At 40.4% G+C, this 17,705-nt stretch overlaps 2 protein-coding genes across 2 annotated transcripts; both read right to left on the bottom strand.

Moving 5' to 3' along the window:
- Window positions 1-575: 575 nt before the first annotated feature.
- Window positions 576-7,075, bottom strand: LOC308516688 (proline-rich protein 14-like; the record flags this gene model as incomplete). Its single annotated transcript, XM_081087742.1, has 2 exons — window positions 576-1,410; window positions 6,956-7,075. 2 exons carry the CDS (start codon window positions 7,073-7,075, stop codon window positions 700-702), a joined length of 831 nt encoding a protein of 276 aa, XP_080943868.1. The 3' UTR covers window positions 576-699.
- A 1,339-nt stretch (window positions 7,076-8,414) lies between these two features.
- On the bottom strand, window positions 8,415-17,318 carry VCPKMT (valosin containing protein lysine methyltransferase). The gene is made up of 7 exons (XM_081094892.1): window positions 17,044-17,318; window positions 16,839-16,949; window positions 16,597-16,669; window positions 15,644-15,763; window positions 13,615-13,719; window positions 9,660-9,914; window positions 8,415-9,419 (listed from the first exon to the last, which is right to left on the bottom strand). Exons 1-6 carry the CDS (start codon window positions 17,307-17,309, stop codon window positions 9,900-9,902), a joined length of 690 nt encoding a protein of 229 aa, XP_080951018.1. The 5' UTR covers window positions 17,310-17,318; the 3' UTR covers window positions 8,415-9,419; window positions 9,660-9,899.
- Window positions 17,319-17,705: the final 387 nt, after the last annotated feature.

The raw sequence follows: 17,705 nt of genomic DNA, 5'->3' as shown, positions 1-17,705 counted from the left end.
CACCCCAACTATAATCACAACATTTATAGAACACTTACTATGTGTATGGTACCTACATGTATTGCATGTATTATACTGATTTAATCCCTAGGGCAGTGATGGCGAACCTATGACACGCGTGTCAGAGGTGACACACAAACTCATATTTTTGGTTGATTTTTCTTTGTTAAGTGGCATTTAAATATATAAAATAAATATCAAAAATATAAATCTTTGTTTTACTATGGTTGCAAATATCAAAAAATTTCTATATGTGACATGGCACCAGAGTTAAGTTAGGGTTTTTCAAAATGCTGACATGCTGAGCTCAAAGGTTCGCCATCACTGCTCTAGGGCAAACTATGAGGTAGATAGTATTATGATTGTCACCTTACATGTGAGGAAACTGAGGCACACAGAGTTTAAGTAACTTCCTCAAGGTCACACAGCTATTATGGCAGAACTGGGATTCAAACCCAGATAATCAGTCCCAGAGCCTGCGCTCTGACAACACTGTTTGCAGGATGCACATAAACATCATCAAGAGGATTTGCTCTAACGTTTTTTTTGTTTGTTTGTTTGTTTGTTTTCAGAAACATACCAAAAACGTTACTAGAAATACAGAGGAGAAAAAATAAAATGGTCTCAGAGGCTTCCCTTCCCTCCAGGATGGATGTACAGATAAACAGATGGAGCTCCTAGGTCAGATGGGGCGGCTCCCTAATCCACTTCCTCCTCTTCCAGGAGCAAGGCATCCAGCTCCTCCAGCCGCTGCTGCAGCAGGGGTCCCACATCTGGGCCGGGGGCCAAGTTGGGAGTAAGGGTCCTGCCAGCAGCAGCTCGGACCCCACGAGATGGCCGCCGGGATCGAGGAAGGCTGCTGTCCCGAAACCCCATAGCCCGCCACAGCTTCCTCGAGCTGGTCAATATCAGAGTCCCATTGCGCACCCGGGGTTCCTCAAAGATGGTCTCAAATGTCCTCCTGGTTGTAGGTGACTGATAATTCTTGTTGGTGTAAATTTCTTCCAAGCTGAACTCCTTCTTGTTCAACCTGATCGGTCGAGGCAGCCCCATTGGTGTAAGGTTTAGTTGAGGACGGGCCAGTGTCCTGCGTATTCTAAATCGAGAAACCTTTCCCATGGTCTTGGTCTTGGGGTCGGAAAGCACTTGGTCCTCTGAGGCCCGTGGCTCCTTGCCCTTGGTCGAGCCCAACCTGGGTTCTGCAGGTTCAGAGGAGGAAGTGGATGCAGAGGACGAACAAGATGTGCCGAGGGGAGGAGAGCCTCCCACTCCAAGAGGGAAGATCTCTTTCCGGAGACAGGGTCGAGGGGGTGGCGGGGCTCCAGCCATCTCCCCACCACCCACAGTGTGCCGTCGAGGCCGTGGCCGGCTTGGGTGGTGTGGAGCAGGGGGCCATAACGTTTTTAAAGTCTACTATTTTCAAAACTATCTTGTTAATAATATATATATATATATATATATATATATATATATATACACACACACACACACACACACACACACACACACACACACACATATATATCTAATATGCTAAGTGTCTGACTGTTCGACTGTTCGACTGGTAGCTATGATGCCCACTGACCAGAGGCAAGCAGATGCTCAACACACAGGCATGGAAACATGGAACAGACTGATGAATCTCAGAGGGAAAGGGGGAGGGAGGAGGGTGGGAAGAGATTAACCAAAGATCTTATATGCATACTAGAGGCCTGCTCAGCCTGGCCTACGCCCTCTCGTAATCTGGGACTCCTTGGGGGATGTCGGACTGCCGGTTTCAGCCTGATCCCCGCAGGCCAGGCTGAGGGACTCCACTGGTGCATGAACCTGTGCACTGGGCCTCTAGTGAATTACATAAAATGAATTACATAAATTGAATTATATAAAATGCATCTCACAATCAATGGACACACTAGATCTTCACAGAACTCTACCAACACATAAGACCTAAGACAATGTCTTAAATGACCTCAAATACTAACAGTTTTAACTTAACTGGTGAAAATGATTTGAGAATTTCCCACCCAAAATAAAAATGTTGCTTTTCCATTACTTGATTTTCAGTAAAATTTTGTTGCCCATTTTTTCTCCTGTAGTTGTATTAGCCTGAAGGTCTCTATGATATAAAAACTGGATAGTCTACGTTTACAATGCTTTTCTATCTATATATATAAAAGGCTAAGCGACTGACTGTCCATCTGTCTGTCCAGCCAGTACATATGATGTGCACTGGCAATTTAAAAATAAATGTTGACGAAACCGGTTTGGCTCAGTGGATAGAGCGTTGGCCTGCGGACTGAAAGGTCCCAGGTTCGATTCCGGTCAAGGGCATGTACCTGGGTTGCGGGAACATCCCCAGTAGGAGATGTGCAGGAGGCAGCTGATCGATGTTTCTCTCTCCCTTACTCTCTGTAAAAAATCAATAAAAATATATTTAAAAAAATAAAAATAAATAAAAATAAATGTTGACTCACGCATGCGTGATACATATAAAGCTCTCACTGGCACCAATCACACGTGTGTGTTTCAATCTATCATTGCCAATTGTGAATTTGGTTGTTTTTGTTGACATTCTGAAGCTGAAAGCAAGCGGTGGCATCGTAAAAATATATCTAAACATGCGATTCTTTGTCCTAAAAATGAGCACATTCATAAATTAAATGAAGAAATTTTGGATATACTCAATGGAGATTTTCACACCTATTTGAGTGATGATTCCATTGATTCAATGGATGATGCCGAAAAGGAAAATTTTCCCATAGAATTTCTTAATAGTATTACTCCTTCGGGAATACCGTGTCATAAATGAAAATTGAAGTGGGCGCAATCCTCATGCTACTGAGAAATCTTAATAGTAAATTGGGTCTTTGTAATGGTACTAGATTTATTATCAAAAGATTGCAACCTAACATAATCGAAGCTGAAATATTAACAGGATCTGCGGAAGGAGAGGTTGTTCTGATTCCAAGAATTGACTTGTCCCCGTCTAACACTGGCCTTTCATTTAAATTAATTCAAAGACAGTTTCCCGTGATGCCAGCATTTGTGATGACTATTTTATTTATTTATTTATTTATTTATTGATTGATTGATTGATTGATTTTTTACAGAGAGGAAGGGAGAGAGATAGAGAGTTAGAAACATCGATGAGAGAGAAACATCGATCAGCTGCCTCCAGCACATCTCCTACTGGGGCTGTGCCCGCAACCCAGGTACATGCCCTTGACCGGAATCGAACCTGGGACCCTTCAGTCCATAGGCCGACGCTCTATCCACTGAGCCAAACCGGTTTTGGCTGTGATGACTATTAATAAGTCACAAGGACAAACTCTAGACAGAGTAGAAAAATTCCTACCTGAACCTGTTTTTGGACATGGTCAGTTATACTAGTATGTTGCTTTCTCTTGAGTTCAAAGAGCGTGTGACGTTAAAGTTGTAAATACTTCATCACAAGGGAAATTAGTCAAGCACTCTGAAAGTGTTTTTACTCTTAATGTGGCATACAGAGAGATATTAGAATATGTTTAATCAATTTATCAGTCATTGTTTTTATCAATGTTGTTTTTATATCATGTTTTTGTTTTTATTTCATGTCTTTGTTATATCACATTGTTATTGTTTATTAATCGATTTATATATTATTTTCATATACATTTTACTAATTTTCTTTCATCTCTGACACTTCTATTATAGAGAAAGGGCGAATAGCGATATTAAAATATTTCTTCTAATTAATTTCCTTTCAGTGTGCACGAATCTGTGCACCAGGCCACTAGTTATCAATGAATCAAAAAATTTCAAATTCTGATGTCCCTTGAAGAAAACTGAAAGTCAAAGAGCTGGCTGAAGCTCACAGGAACATCAGTGTTTGATGTAACAGCTACCTACAATTCTATTGAGGAAGATACACTGGTTTGAAAAACTAATTAAAATTAATTAGTAGTTTTGCCCTAGCTGGTTTGGCTCAGTGGATAGAGCATCAGCCTGTGGACTGAAGGGTCCTGAGTTCGACTCCAGTCAAGGGCACATGCCTGGGTTTCGGGCTCAATCCCCAGTGGGGGGTGGGCAGGAGGCAGCCAATCAATGATACTCTCTCATCATTGATGTTTCCATCTCTCTCTCCCTCTCCCTTCCTCTCTGAAATCAATAAAAATATATCCTATATAATAAAAGGGTAATATGCAAATAGACCAAACAGCAGAACCACCAAACAACCGAAGTGTAATCTCACCTAATAAAAGACAAACATGTAAATCGACCATACCTTCGCTACACAAACTAGCCAATCAGGAGAGTATGCAAATTAACCCAACAAAGATTGTGGTTAATTTGCATACGCAGGCTCCAAGGGGCGGAGCATAGCCTGACAGCCCGGGGGCCAGAGCGAAGGCCTTGGTCCGGGTGCCAGAGGCAAACCGGTGCCAGCAGCCAAGGGAAGGGAAGGCCTATTGCACGAATCTCTTCGTGCAACAGGCCTGTAGTATGCTAATGATATGCTAAGGCTGCTCAACTGATCTCTATGATATGCACTGACCACCAGGGGGCAGTCAACTGTTCAACCAGTCACTGTGATGTGCAGTGACCATCAGGGGGAAGGTGCACAGACCAGTAGGATAGCTTGCTGCTGGGCATTGAGTGAAATGGGCTGGACACACCCTGGAGCCCTCCCCTGGTCCCTCCCCAACCCGATCGTGCACCAGTGCAGTCCCTCAGCCTGGCCTGCACCCTCTTGTAATCCGAGACCCCTTGGGGGATGTCAGAGAGCCAGTTTCAGCCTGATCCCACAGGCCACTCCCCTTGGGACGGTGCCAGATGCAGGGCTCATGGCTGGCAAGCGCTGCTGCGGCAGCACGAGCCTCTCCCGATCGGGACTGATTGGGCGCAAGCCTGCAGCAAGCACATGCAGGCGGCACTGGACTGCGGGTTTCGGCCCGATCCCTGCAGGCCACCCAGAGGTACCCCACCTGTGCATGAATTCGTGCACTGGGCCTCTAGTTCAAAAATAAAATAAAATTAATTAGTAGTTTCAAGTAACTCAGATATAAAATTATATAAAAGGTGAATTTAATTTTTAGAACTTGAATTTAGCCTCTTAAATATCTGTCTCTCATAGAAGATTGCAGAGAAATGGCTTATGAATTGCAATTTATATAGCTTTATGAGACATTCAAAAATTCAAAAGGCATATCAGAATGCAATGGAAGGAAGATAAATCAAATACAATTTCATAAGAAAAAAATTATACTGTTTCATTTATATGGTTGTTATGATCTGAATGATTGTGTCCTCCCCCAAATTCATATGTTGTAACTTATCCCCCCAATGGGATGGTATGTGGAGGTTGGGCTTTTGGCGGTGAGCAGGAAGCTTTCAAAATGGGATTAGTACTCTAATAACAGTGGCTGGTGTTGCTAAATGGTTAGAGTGTCAGCCTGAGCACCAAAGGGTTGAGGGTTTGATTCCTGGTCAAGGGAACATACCTGGGTTGCAGGAACATCAATGTGTCTCTCTCATATTGATGTTTCTCTCTCTGCCCCCCTCCCTTCCACTCTCTCTAAAAAAAAATCAATGAAAAAAATATCCTTGGATGAGAATTTACAAAAAAACGAGGAGGGGGTTCTCAGGGAGATCACTTGCCCCTTCTGCTATGTGAGGTTACAGTGAGAACAGATGTTCATAGGAAACAGGCAACTTGATCTTGGACTACCCAGCTTCCAGAATTGTAATAAATAAATTCCTGTTGTTAATAAGCCATCCAATTTATGGTAATTTGTTATAGCAGCCCAAACAGACTAAGATAATCATGTTATAGTGTGAAAGCAACTCATAACAGATAGGTAGGATTATTCTTTAAAATCCAATTTGATTCATCTTTTAAATGCAAGTGTGATTCCATTTGAAAATATTCTATTTTAACAACTTCCTTTCTATAAATTATTTAAAGACAAAGTCAAGCATTGCCACCTACAGGGAACCTTTAGAAAAACAACAGTCATGTTTCTATGACCCTCGTTTCTCAAATGAAACATCTGTAATCTGAGTTTAATATTGTATTTGGCATCATATATCAAGGAAATTTTCAAGGAAAAGGGTAAGAAAAATTTGAAAGATATACTGTGTAAAAAATCCCATTACCAATCATTCTGGATTATTAATACTTCCTGAAATAATTAACAACCTAAGCACTCCCAAATTCACCAAACATATGATCTGTGGACCCTTCTTTGGTTATGAACTATAGCAGGTTAAGACGCAAAGCTATGCAGCCTCGAAGATCCTTAGTTGTAACTGGTATAGAAAGGATACTCAAATCATTGGTGACTATACTTGTTAATGATTTTCTTTTTCCAGCTATTGAATTCCCCTTTCCACTTTAGTATCACCTTTACTTTCTTGGCCAGATTCTATAAATTTTGAGCTATTTAGTCAGTTTCTAAAGCTCAGTCCTGTTTATTTTAAAATCTATTTCATAGGAGACTCCACATCAGATTCAAAGCTCTTTTCCTCTCTATGCAGCATAGGTCCACTCTAATCACGAATAGTTTGTTTTTGTATTTCTCCTCCCTTGGCTCTCTTCTTTTTGGGAAGCAGATGCTAGGTTTCCTTATAGCAGTAGCCCTCAATGTAGCCTATACACTAAAACCATCTGGGGCCCTTTAACAAAAATACCATGCCTCTGATATAATTGGACTCAGATGGGGCCTGGACATGGCTTTTAATTTTTGAGGTGATCCCATGTGTAGATTAGTTTGAGAAGCTGTCTTATTATGGAGGCTCCCTAATTGGCTATAACCGTATTCTGGTAAGTGCCCTAGGGATTTCATGGTGCACAGTGCAACCCCCACTAGTGTGAAGGGCCAGAGGCTCACTCCTGAGCAGCTCCATCCAGCCCTGGCTGTCCTTTGAGATTTGAGAGTTGGCTATATTCAGCCAACTGGCATCACATCTTACTCACCTGTTGCACCTGCCTTTTAACCTCCTCTAATTGCTGCACAAGTTCTCCAGCCCCCAATTCACGTATCACTCTCAGGCTGGCAGGATCCACATCTGCTAACTCTCTGCCTGACAGTCCCATTACCTCTCCAATTCCATTCCTGGGCTCTGGATAAAACAACAAATGTGCAGACCTGCTGGGTAGACACATTCAACCAGATGGAAAAAATGCTGGTCTGCCCTTCTTGGAGGCATCCCAAATCTTGAATTATTCTCTCAGGCCTTCCTCCCATGGTTTCTAAGTGCAGATGCACCATTTCCTCCCTCAGGACAGAGCCCAAAGGACTAAATCCCATTCCTCTACAATGCTCTTCTCCAAAAGAACCCCAGGCTCCCTGGCCATGTGGGGGATGATGGTTAGTGAGGGCATGTTATATGAACTGGCACCTCTCAGTAAGCCCTGCAGTGCTCACTGGTCCTAACCACCGGTAGTTCTCTGATCTTAGAACATGGGGACCTGGTAACTTTTAACTTTCACTTTGGCCTTATTCCAGCATAGGGAAAAACACCACCTGACTTTCTGTTACAAATTACTCTAATAATACAGTTAGACACTTAGGTCAGTTCCCCAGAAACAGTGATGAACGTATGCAAACGACTTAAGATGTTAAGTCAAGTAAAGGACTGAGAATAGGATGGGAAGGGGAGGAGGAACACACAAGTGTGATTCTGGCCAAGTTGAATAGTGGTCAACTTCAGCCTGACTCCTCCAGGAAGTTCTGAAGTATAAGGTACACCTGTCCTCCCGCCGCGGCCACCACCGCTGCGGTGGGAGGTGGGACCCAGAAACCTGCCCGAGCCTCCGGTCAAGTCCTCCAGAGTCAAGTCCCAGCCCACCCGCGTGTGCCTCGCTGGCACAGAGCCCTGCCCACCCCGTGCACACAGCCTCCTGCTGATCATGCGTTTTGGTGTGACAACCACAGGCTTTTTATATAATAGATGTCGAGGGGCACTTTAGGCCAAAGACCCACAAGTAGACTGTATATCCTGAGTATAATGAAAAGGAGAGGACGGTGACAAAGGATCTGAGGAATCCGGGTGCCCTATTACAGGTGGTTAATATCAAACTTAGTTTCACAAGTTCCATGTTATGGACAAGCTAGAAAGTGATCATTGTCCTCAGACTTCACTAATAACTGGTGCTCTCTGCAACATAACTGCTTAATAAAATGCTAAGGGCAGGATGAACAAAGTATTCGAAAAAGAACAGTAAGACAAACAAGACTAAAGTAAGTCTGAAGGAAAAACTGTCCTGGTGATATTAATCCTTAATTTCTCTACAGGGGGCTGCTTTTGTCTTTCTGGAAAGCAGTTATCTGCTTTAGATGATTATTTTCTTCAAAGCAATTTCTGAAGCCTTAAAAAAAAAAATCACAGGATCTCAAAAAGAATAATTATTTATTTTATCTTTATTATTTTTTAAATCCTCAACTGAGGATATTTTTTCCATTGATTTCAAAGAGAGTGGAAGGGAGGTAGGATGAGGAGAGAAAAACATTGACATGAGAGAGATACATTGATTGGTTGTCTCCTATTGGGGCTGGGGAAGTATGTGTCCTTGACTGGGAATTGAACCCACAACCTTTCAGTCTGCGGACCGACACTCAAACCACTGAACAAATCGGCCAGGGCAAGAACATTTATTTTAACACATAAAATGTGCCACCTAGCACCAATGCCTGTAAGTACCAGAATTCTATAGTTTATTATTACTCTTTAGAACTGTTGAGATTTAAGTTCTTGACAGATCAGTTTGTGAGCAGATGATTATCATAACATAGACTACACAGAATCAAAACCATTTGCTAAATGTATATAGGATTACATTTGCAGTTATTTAAAAATGTCTCTGTTTTGTAAACAAGTAAACATCAGTGATTTTTAGCCACTTTTTCCTGGAAGATATATATGAGAAAAGTGAACGAGCCTGAAAATGGGCTTTTTATTTTCACTCCAACCCCCCTCATTCTAATCTCATGATTTCTTAACTTTCATTCTAACTCACTACAGTATAATTTACTAACTCATGTAGACATGTATGGTGGAGGAAAAGAATAAAACTTTGGCCAATGTAACTATACAAAATATGTTGGGACTTTTTTTAACGTAAAAGAACATTTACTAGTAAGTAGTAAAGCTATCTTAAAAGCAACAAAGTGGAAGATACATGATAAAAACCACTGCATAATTATGTTAAAATGAAAACCTTTTAAATTTACCTATCTTGAAGACAAACTAAAACTTACTGATTTGAATTTAAACTTTATTATATAGCAATATATATTTCTCTTTAGAAACTGGATCAATTTATCTAATTCCAGAAAATAAGCTAAGTCAACCATGAAGCTTCACTGTTTATTTTTGGCAGACTTTAGGCTAACCTTAATACCTATTTTTATTTGAGGAGTGACTAATACACAATGTTTCTTTTATTTTTTATTTTTATTTTTTTAATATATTTTATTGATTTTTTACAGAGAGGAAGGGAGAGAGATAGAGAGTTAGAAACATTGATGAGAGAGAAACATCGATCAGCCACCTCCTGCACATCTCCTACTGGGGATATGCCCGCAACCCAGGTACATGCCCTTGACCGGAATCGAACCTGGGACCTTTCAGTCCGCAGGCCGACGCTCTATCCACTGAGCCAAACCGGTTTCGGCCACAATGTTTCTTTTAAGCAGAACTTGATACTGAGCTAAAAGTAAACTAAGTTGGATTTCAGGCCCATTAGCTGGCAGACCGGCAGTCATTTTCTGTTTTGCAGGCGGCCCATGATGGATATTGTCTATCATCAGATCTCTAAAGACATGCTGGAAAAATCTGTGAACACAATCTTCCCATGCTCCATTCACATCTTTAGCTTACCCAGGTTGCTGGAGGCTTGGGTAAGATGACTAAAGATTTCACGATGGAAATTTCTATAAGAAAAAACAAAACAGAAACTTTACAGAATGAATTATTACAAATGAAGTGCTTACTGGGTACTTAATACTAGGTAATATGCCTAGTAATGGCTAAATGCTATTCAAATGAACAACTATGGATAATGTTTAGAGATGATTCTTTGCTGATACCTAGAGCACAAGTAACCAAAGAAAAAAGATATATTCAACATCATCAAAATTAAAAACCTTTGTGTTTAAGGACATACTATCAAAAAATGAAAAGACAACTTAAAGAATGGGAGGAAGTATCTGGAAGTTATATATCCATTAAGAGTCTAATATTTAGAATATATAAAAAACTTTTACAACTATAATTTCTTCATACCTACTAAAATGGCTATAAAAAAAAAGATGGGCCAAAACCAGTTTGGCTCAGTGGATAGAGCGTCAGCCTGCGGACTGAAAGGTCCCAGGTTCGATTCCGGTCAAGGGCATGTACCTGGGTTGCGGGCACATCCCCAGTGGGGAGTGTGCAGGAGGCAGCTGATCGATGTTTCTCTCTCATCGATGTTTCTGGCTCTCTATCTCTCTCCCTTCCTCTCTGTAAAAAATCAATAAAATATATTAAAAAAAAAAAAAAGATGGACAACAAGTATTGGTGAGGATGTGGAGAACTGGGACCCTCACACACTGCTGGTAGAAACATAAACCATTTTAATAGCTTTGGAATAGTTTGGCACTTCCAAAAAGTTAAACAGAATTCCCATAAGACCTGACAATTCTATTTGAGGAACATACCCTAGAGATTTGAAAACATATGTAATACAGAAATGTTTACATGCACATTCATAGCAACATTATTCATTGGAGCCAAAAAGTGAAAGATACTAAAAGGCCTTTTAACTGGTGAACAGATGGATGAGGTATTGTATGTCCATAGAAAGAAATATTATTCAACTATAAAAAGGGCGCTAAGTGCTGATGTGTGCTACAACATAGCTGAACCTTAAAAACACTGTCCTGAGTGAAAGAAGTCAGACCCAGGAAGCCACATAGGGTGTGATTCCATTTACTAGTGTCCCCTGCACATTCCTATGAAACCTTGGAATGAGCTGAAATGGCATAAAATGAAAAGTATCCTTGCTTTTGCATTATGCCACTTCATTTTTGTTTGTTTTTTAAAATATATTTTATTGAGTTTTTACAGAGAGGAAAGGAGAGAGATAGAGAGTTAGAAACATTGATCAGCTGCCTTCTGCACACTCCTCCTCACTGGGGATGTGCCCGCAACTAAGGTACATGCCCTTGACCAGAATCGAACCTGGGACCTTTCAGTCTGCAGGCCAACGCTCTATCCACTGAGCCAAACCGGTTTCGGCTATGCCACTTCATATTTACAAAAGACTATGTTAGTACCCATTTTCACTAAGCAAAAGATATCCAAAGAGAAGCCATTACCATATGAATGTAGGTCTTTTGTAGAAGCCACTATGCTTTTATAGAACCATTACCATATGAATGTAGGTCTTTTGTAAAAACAAAATGGCATAAAGTGAACTTTCCGAAAGCAAGAGATACCTATATATGAAATGGTCAGAATATGCAAATCCACAGAGACAGAGAGTAGATTGGTAACCACAAATTAGTTGCTGGGGATGGCAGAAACAGGAAGTGACCACTAACGAATACGGGGTTTCTTTTTGGGGTAATAAAAATGTTTAAAATTAGAAAGTGGTGTCCGGCTTGCATGGCTCAGTGGTTGAGCATGGACCTGTGAAATCAGGAGGTCATGGGTTTGATTCCCAGTTAGGGCATGTGCCCTGGCTGTGTGGGCTTGGTCCCCAGTAGGGAGCATGTAGGAGGCAGCTGATCAATGATTCTCTCTCATCATTGATGTTTCTCTCTCTCCCTCTCCCTTCCTCTCTGAAATCAATAAAAATATATTTAAAAAAATTAGAGCCGAAACCGGTTTGGCTCAGTGGATAGAGCATCGGTCTGCGGACTGAAGGGTCCCAGGTTCGATTCCGGTCGGGGGCATGTACCTGGGTTGCGGGCATATCTCCAGTAGGAGATGTGTAGGAGGCGGCTGATCGATGTTTCTCTCTCATCGATGTTTCTAACTCTCTATCTCTCTCCCTTCCTCTCTGTAAAAAATCAATAAAATATATTTAAAAAAAAATTAGAAAGTGGTGATGGTTGTGCAACTCAGTGAACATACTAAAAACCACTTTATTTATTTATTATTTTTTTTCTTTTTCTCTCTTTTACTTTTTTATTTTCTTTCTTTTTTTTTCTTTCTAAAAACCACTTTAAAAGGGTAATTTTTATGGTACATGAATTATATCAATTTTTAAAAAGGAAATTATTCTTTGCCAAAATAAAGCCTTTATATTCTGAAAACAAAATCATTATGCCTCAAAAAAAAATTCTACTTTTAAAACTACACTACAACTTCAACTAAAACGGACTCTTCTTAAGGCATAAACCATTTTTTTTTTTTTTTACCTTTGTATCTCCAGCATCATGCCAGGTAAGTTTGTTGATTTGAATTACTAATCCCACCAATCTTCTTACCTTATAGTCCTAACATCTAATATTGATCTCAAAAATTACAAGTTATTTGCTTTTGACTAGAATTTACATAATCAGAAAACTTCATCATGAACAAATTCAAGGCAAAGATAACAGAAAAAATGTGTTATTAAATTTAACAACCTTAATTAATAAAATTAACCATGTCCCTGCCTTATACCAACCAGTCACACACAAAAGGTGCTGGGATAAAAATGGACACAATTCTTCCTTTCTACAGACTCAAACTCTAGACATTGCAGAGGCAATCTGCATAAAATGTAATTGTTATAAGAAGTAAAGGAAGCAGCAAAAGGGGAAAATACATAAAACAGTGCATTTCTCATTATTGGACAGATCTGTCTTGTTATATTTTACTTAAAAATTTTTTTTCTTTATTAAAGTGTAGATGACATAAGAATTATATATTATATATGTATATATTTAAATTATATTTCTTTATTGATTTCATAGAGAAAGGGAGGAGAGAGAGATAGAAACATCAATGATGAGAGAGAACCATTGACCGGCTGCCTCCTACACACCCCCCAATGGGGACTGAGCCCGCAACCCAGGCATGTGCCCTTGGCCGGAATTGAACCTGGGACCCTTCAGTCCGCAGGCCGACGCTTTATCCAGAGCCAAGCCGGCTAGGGCCACAAGTATTATATTAGTTTCAGGTGTACAACATAGTGATTCAACATATAACTTTCCTGACCAGGAATTAAACCTGAGCTGCAGTGGTGACAGTACCAAATCCTAGCTACTAAACCACCAGGGAAGGGTTGTTATGTTTTACTTTGACTATTAAAAAATTCTGAATGGTTGGATAAAGTTCACAAAGGTCAGAGCTGGCTGGCATTTTAAAATCTCTAATAAAAGATACTAGAAACTCATAAATAGCTAAGTTACCTATCTGAGGTAATGCCCGATTTTAAAGCTATATAATTTACAGCTGGGCAGGAAGAAGCAGCCTACCTTATTTTAGAGGAAGAACAGGAGGCCAGGTAAAGTGATCTTAATATTGAGTTAGTGCCTGAGTCCAGTAAATCATCATACTATTTCCCCACATCAAAATCAACATCTACACCACCTATAAGCTGAGAGACAGCGTCCAGCTAAAAAACCTCCTCAGAGGATAAAGAGCCAGGAATGTATTTACCGATTTTTTCTTTCTGAAGTATAAAATATGAATATCTTCACTTCGATATTCTTCATCATGTTGTTCCAAGGGAATTTTTTCAAAGTCAAAGTCTAGTTGAAGAAGCTATAAATTTAAAAGAGATATACTTCAAATTCAATAATATGAACTGTCCTGTGGTGAGAGAAGTCAGAATGGTGGAGTACTGACTGGGAAGGGGCACATGGGAGCCTTTTGAGGCTGTGAAAATGCTCCAAGTCCTTATCCTGGGCAGTGGTTAGTTGGGTGTATGCACATGAAAAATTGAGTTGAGCACTTGGGCTGAACCTTAAAAACACTATCCTCAGTGACAGAAGCCAGACCCAGAGAGCCACATAGTGTAATTCCATTTACAAAAGCATTTTACATATTTTAACTCAATTGGAACTGTTTAACAATACAAAACTTTCAATGATAAAGTTTCAAGAGTTCATTAACATTCCTCACATTTAAGAAAAAAATAGCCCAGCCAGGCAGTGGCTCAGTGTTTGAATGTCGACCTATGAACCAGGAGGTCAGGGTTCAATTCCCCATCAGGATGATTCTCTCTCAACATTGATGTTTCTATCTATCTCTCCCTCTCCCTTTCTCTCTGAAATAAAAAAAAAAATCTTAAAAAACCCCACAAAAAAATAAAAACATTTCAACATATATCTGAAGCAGTCATATATTTGTTTTCTCATTTAATCAAAGTAGTCCTTTCAGTGGATAAAACTGCAGGGCTGTATATACAGGGGTGGGCAAAGGTAGGGTTACAACTGTGATTATGCAAAAACAGTTTATTCTTTTTTTATAGATTTTTAAAAAATTGATTTTCAGAGAGAGATGGAGGGAGAGGGAGAGAAACATCGTTCAGCTGCCTCCTATATACCGCCTACCAGGGATAGAGCCGGAAACCCAGGCTGTGTCCTGACTGGAAATTGAACCAGCAATCTTCCAGTGCACGGGACACTGCCTAACCACCTGAGCCACACCAGCCAAGGCCAGAGTTCATTCTTCTATTATTATTTATTCATTATTGTATTAGTTTCCATATGAACAACTATAAACCCACTTTTGTCCATCCCTGTATGAACCAAGAGAAGTCACTTGTAATGTGATGGATTTTTGCCCATAAAAAGGGACTGGGCCCTGCTGAGTGGCTCAATTGGTTAGAGTGTCGTCCTATACACCAAAAAGGGTGAAGGTTTGATTCCTGGTCAGGGCACATACCTAAGTTGTGGGTTTGATTCATGGTCAGGGCATGTATGGGTGGTAACCAACCAATGTTTCTCTCTCATAGATGTTTCCCTCCCACACCTTCTAAATTCAATGAACATATCCATGGATGAGGATTAAGAAGTAAATAATTAAATAAATGTTTGGGTGAGACACATCGATTGGCTGCCTCCTGCACCCACCCTGACCAGGCTGGGCATCCGAGCCTGCAACTGAGGTATGCGCCCTTGACTGGAATTGAACCTGCAACTCTTCAGTTCACGGGCCGATGCTCTAACCACTGAGCAAATTGGCCAAAGCTGTGAGTTTTTGTTAAAAAAATGAAACAAAATCAAACCCTGAAAACGTAAGATTATCTTGGTTAAAGCTTTCACAAAAATGTAGAGGTAAACACAGAAGTAAAAACATACCATGTTTCCATGATGTATTCATATATATATATATATATACATATATATATATATGTATATATGGTAAATATGTTCCCCAAAAGCCAGCATGTTTAATAAGGGAAACATTACAAACTTTCTCAGAAAAGACAAGGGCATCACTATTATTATTTTACGTTGTTCTTTATATATTAGATCAATTAGAAAATAAAAAGAAATAAAGGATCAAAAGATGAAAAAAGGGGAGGGGGCTTAGTAGAATGATGGGCTGTCAAGAATCCTCTTTGGGTTCATACAACCAGAATGTTTTCTGACTCAAAATTACCATAATATACTTACACACAGTCATACACAGGCTCTCTGAAGTGTAATCACTACAAAGATAGATATAGTAGAGTACCCACCTCAAAATATTTTTTCTCGATTTCTGGATTTTTTCCCATTGTTCGCTGTTCGTAACAACATATAATACAAGTCTCAGATCCACTGAGATCTTTTAGAGTTTTCAACAGCGGCTCCAAAGACTGTTCAAAAAGGAAAGTTTTTGTTTATAAAAATTTTTATATTTTTACTGTGAAAGGGGGGGTAAGGAAGGTGGAGGGGTAATTATCTCTCCCCTACAATTTACCCATCTTTGAATCAATCCAACAAAGTACAAGTAGTTAAGACTCTAACTAATGATTAGTAAACTCTTTTTTTTTTTTAGTAAACTCCTCTTAACCACTTTATTGACTTCAGTTTCCAAAAGGATTCAAGTAATTGCATTTTCAAGATCCCATGGGAAAACAAATGGAACTGACTTCTCTTAAAAATTTAATTATTTAACTTGGGATTTAAATAATCAACAATTTACCACAAAAGCAAGTCTGACCTAACCTGAACGTAAGTTGGCTAAATGTTCATTATTTTTAAAAAATGATGTCTATAATTTCCACACAAATTGATAATTTTTAGAAATCATTCTATGAGTCTAATAAATCTTGCCACAGAACAATGAATTCCTTACAATGCAATTTAATTCTCAGTGTCTTGCTTAACATGTTCACTAGGAACAGCTAAGTAAAAAAAATAATAATAAAGAATCTTTGATTCAAATGGCAAAATCCTTTTAAAACTTTACAGAAGCCTCTAGTAAAATGTGCGCAGCACTTTTCTCAACATGATTCACAGGTCCATATGATAATCAGGCCTATATGATAATCAGTATTCCCTGGTGACCTTAATTTCCCTTTACTGTGTCATTAACTATAGGACAAATATCCTGAATTCTATATCCTAAAATGTGAAGAGATGTGTGCTCTAGAATTTAGGAAATATGGTACATCTTCTAAACAGACTTCTCTCATTGAATATTTACCTCTTCGTAGTATATGCAGTCGGCCATCAGTATGTAGTCTGGCGGAGAAGGAAAGTCTTCTATTTCTTCCCCCCTTAAAAATGCCAACCAAATATTTTAACTGTTGCTTTAATAATTAAAAATATTCTTGTTTGAAAAACAAGACCCGGAAGATCCCCTTTCTATTAGCCATGTTTTTAGCAAAACGCAATTTAAAGCAAACTACAAATCGTTATTAAAACAAGCCGAAAGGCCATACAAACCATTTCAGTACCTTGGCTTGAACAGAACCAGTGACAAGATGCTTGTTCATATTAATATTCATCTTCAGCAAGTCTTGCAATTCCTCAAGATCGGTGACTACAACATCTGCCCTATAAAATAACGTCGACTGAGACGTAGGCTCACGGATGCGAAGCCAGTCATCAGTTTCCCAAATCAAGCGGCGCCCCTCCCGCCAGCGCTTACCCGAGGGTCGCGGCCATGAGCCCCACGGCCCCGGTGCCGGCGCCCAGCTCCAGCACCGACCGCCGGCGCAGCGCGTGGGCCCCGTCGCCGGCGAACCCGGGCGTCTCCAGGTATTTAGAAAGAACAATGGCAGCGTCCCACACCACGCAGCCCACGCCGCCGGAGCCATACTGCTGCAGTCGTAACGCTGTGCCATCTCTCTTCTCCAAAACTCGCACAAAGTTTCCCAACGGGTCCTCTGCTGAGGACTCCAGAGCAGCCTCCATGGCTGCCCGGCAACAGAATGCGGCGCACGAACTGACGTCACGCCCACGCGCATCCCCCTGAGGCCCCGCCTCCCGAGGGGCTCCGCGCCTCCTAGTGGTGGAGTTGGAGCCTCGATTTACCAGCAAAGGCACAAAGCCCGGAAGACAGCGTTACCTGGGCGTGGCCCAGCGCTGGGCCGTCAGCTTCCCCCGCATCCTGGACGGCCTCACTCCCCTAAATTACAAGTCTGGTTTAATGAACAGGCAGCTTAAATCACTTTTCCAGACAGAAAGAGTAATATAATCGGCTCTTTAAAAAACAAAGTCAACCTCAGAATGTTTTTACCTGATTGGAGATTAACTCACACCATAGTTACTGGCCTTAAATCCATCCCACCAAGGATGGCTATAATCCTG

The sequence above is a fragment of the Myotis nattereri genome (assembly GCF_964212035.1).
Source record: "Myotis nattereri genome assembly, chromosome: 1".
NCBI lineage: Eukaryota > Metazoa > Chordata > Mammalia > Chiroptera > Vespertilionidae > Myotis > Myotis nattereri.
Note: the sequence above shows the minus strand (reverse complement) of the source record. Positions and strands in the feature narration are given on the sequence as shown.

Coding starts and splice junctions, on each gene's coding strand:
- VCPKMT (XM_081094892.1), bottom strand. CDS start 17,309: ATGGAGGCTGCTCTGGAGTCCTCAGCAGAGGACCCGTTGGGAAACTTT. Junction 15,764..16,596: donor ACTGCATATACTACGAAGAG/GTAAATATTCAA, acceptor CTTTTTGAACAG/TCTTTGGAGCCGCTGTTGAA. Junction 13,720..15,643: donor TCGAGAAAAAATATTTTGAG/GTGGGTACTCTA, acceptor TTAAATTTATAG/CTTCTTCAACTAGACTTTGA.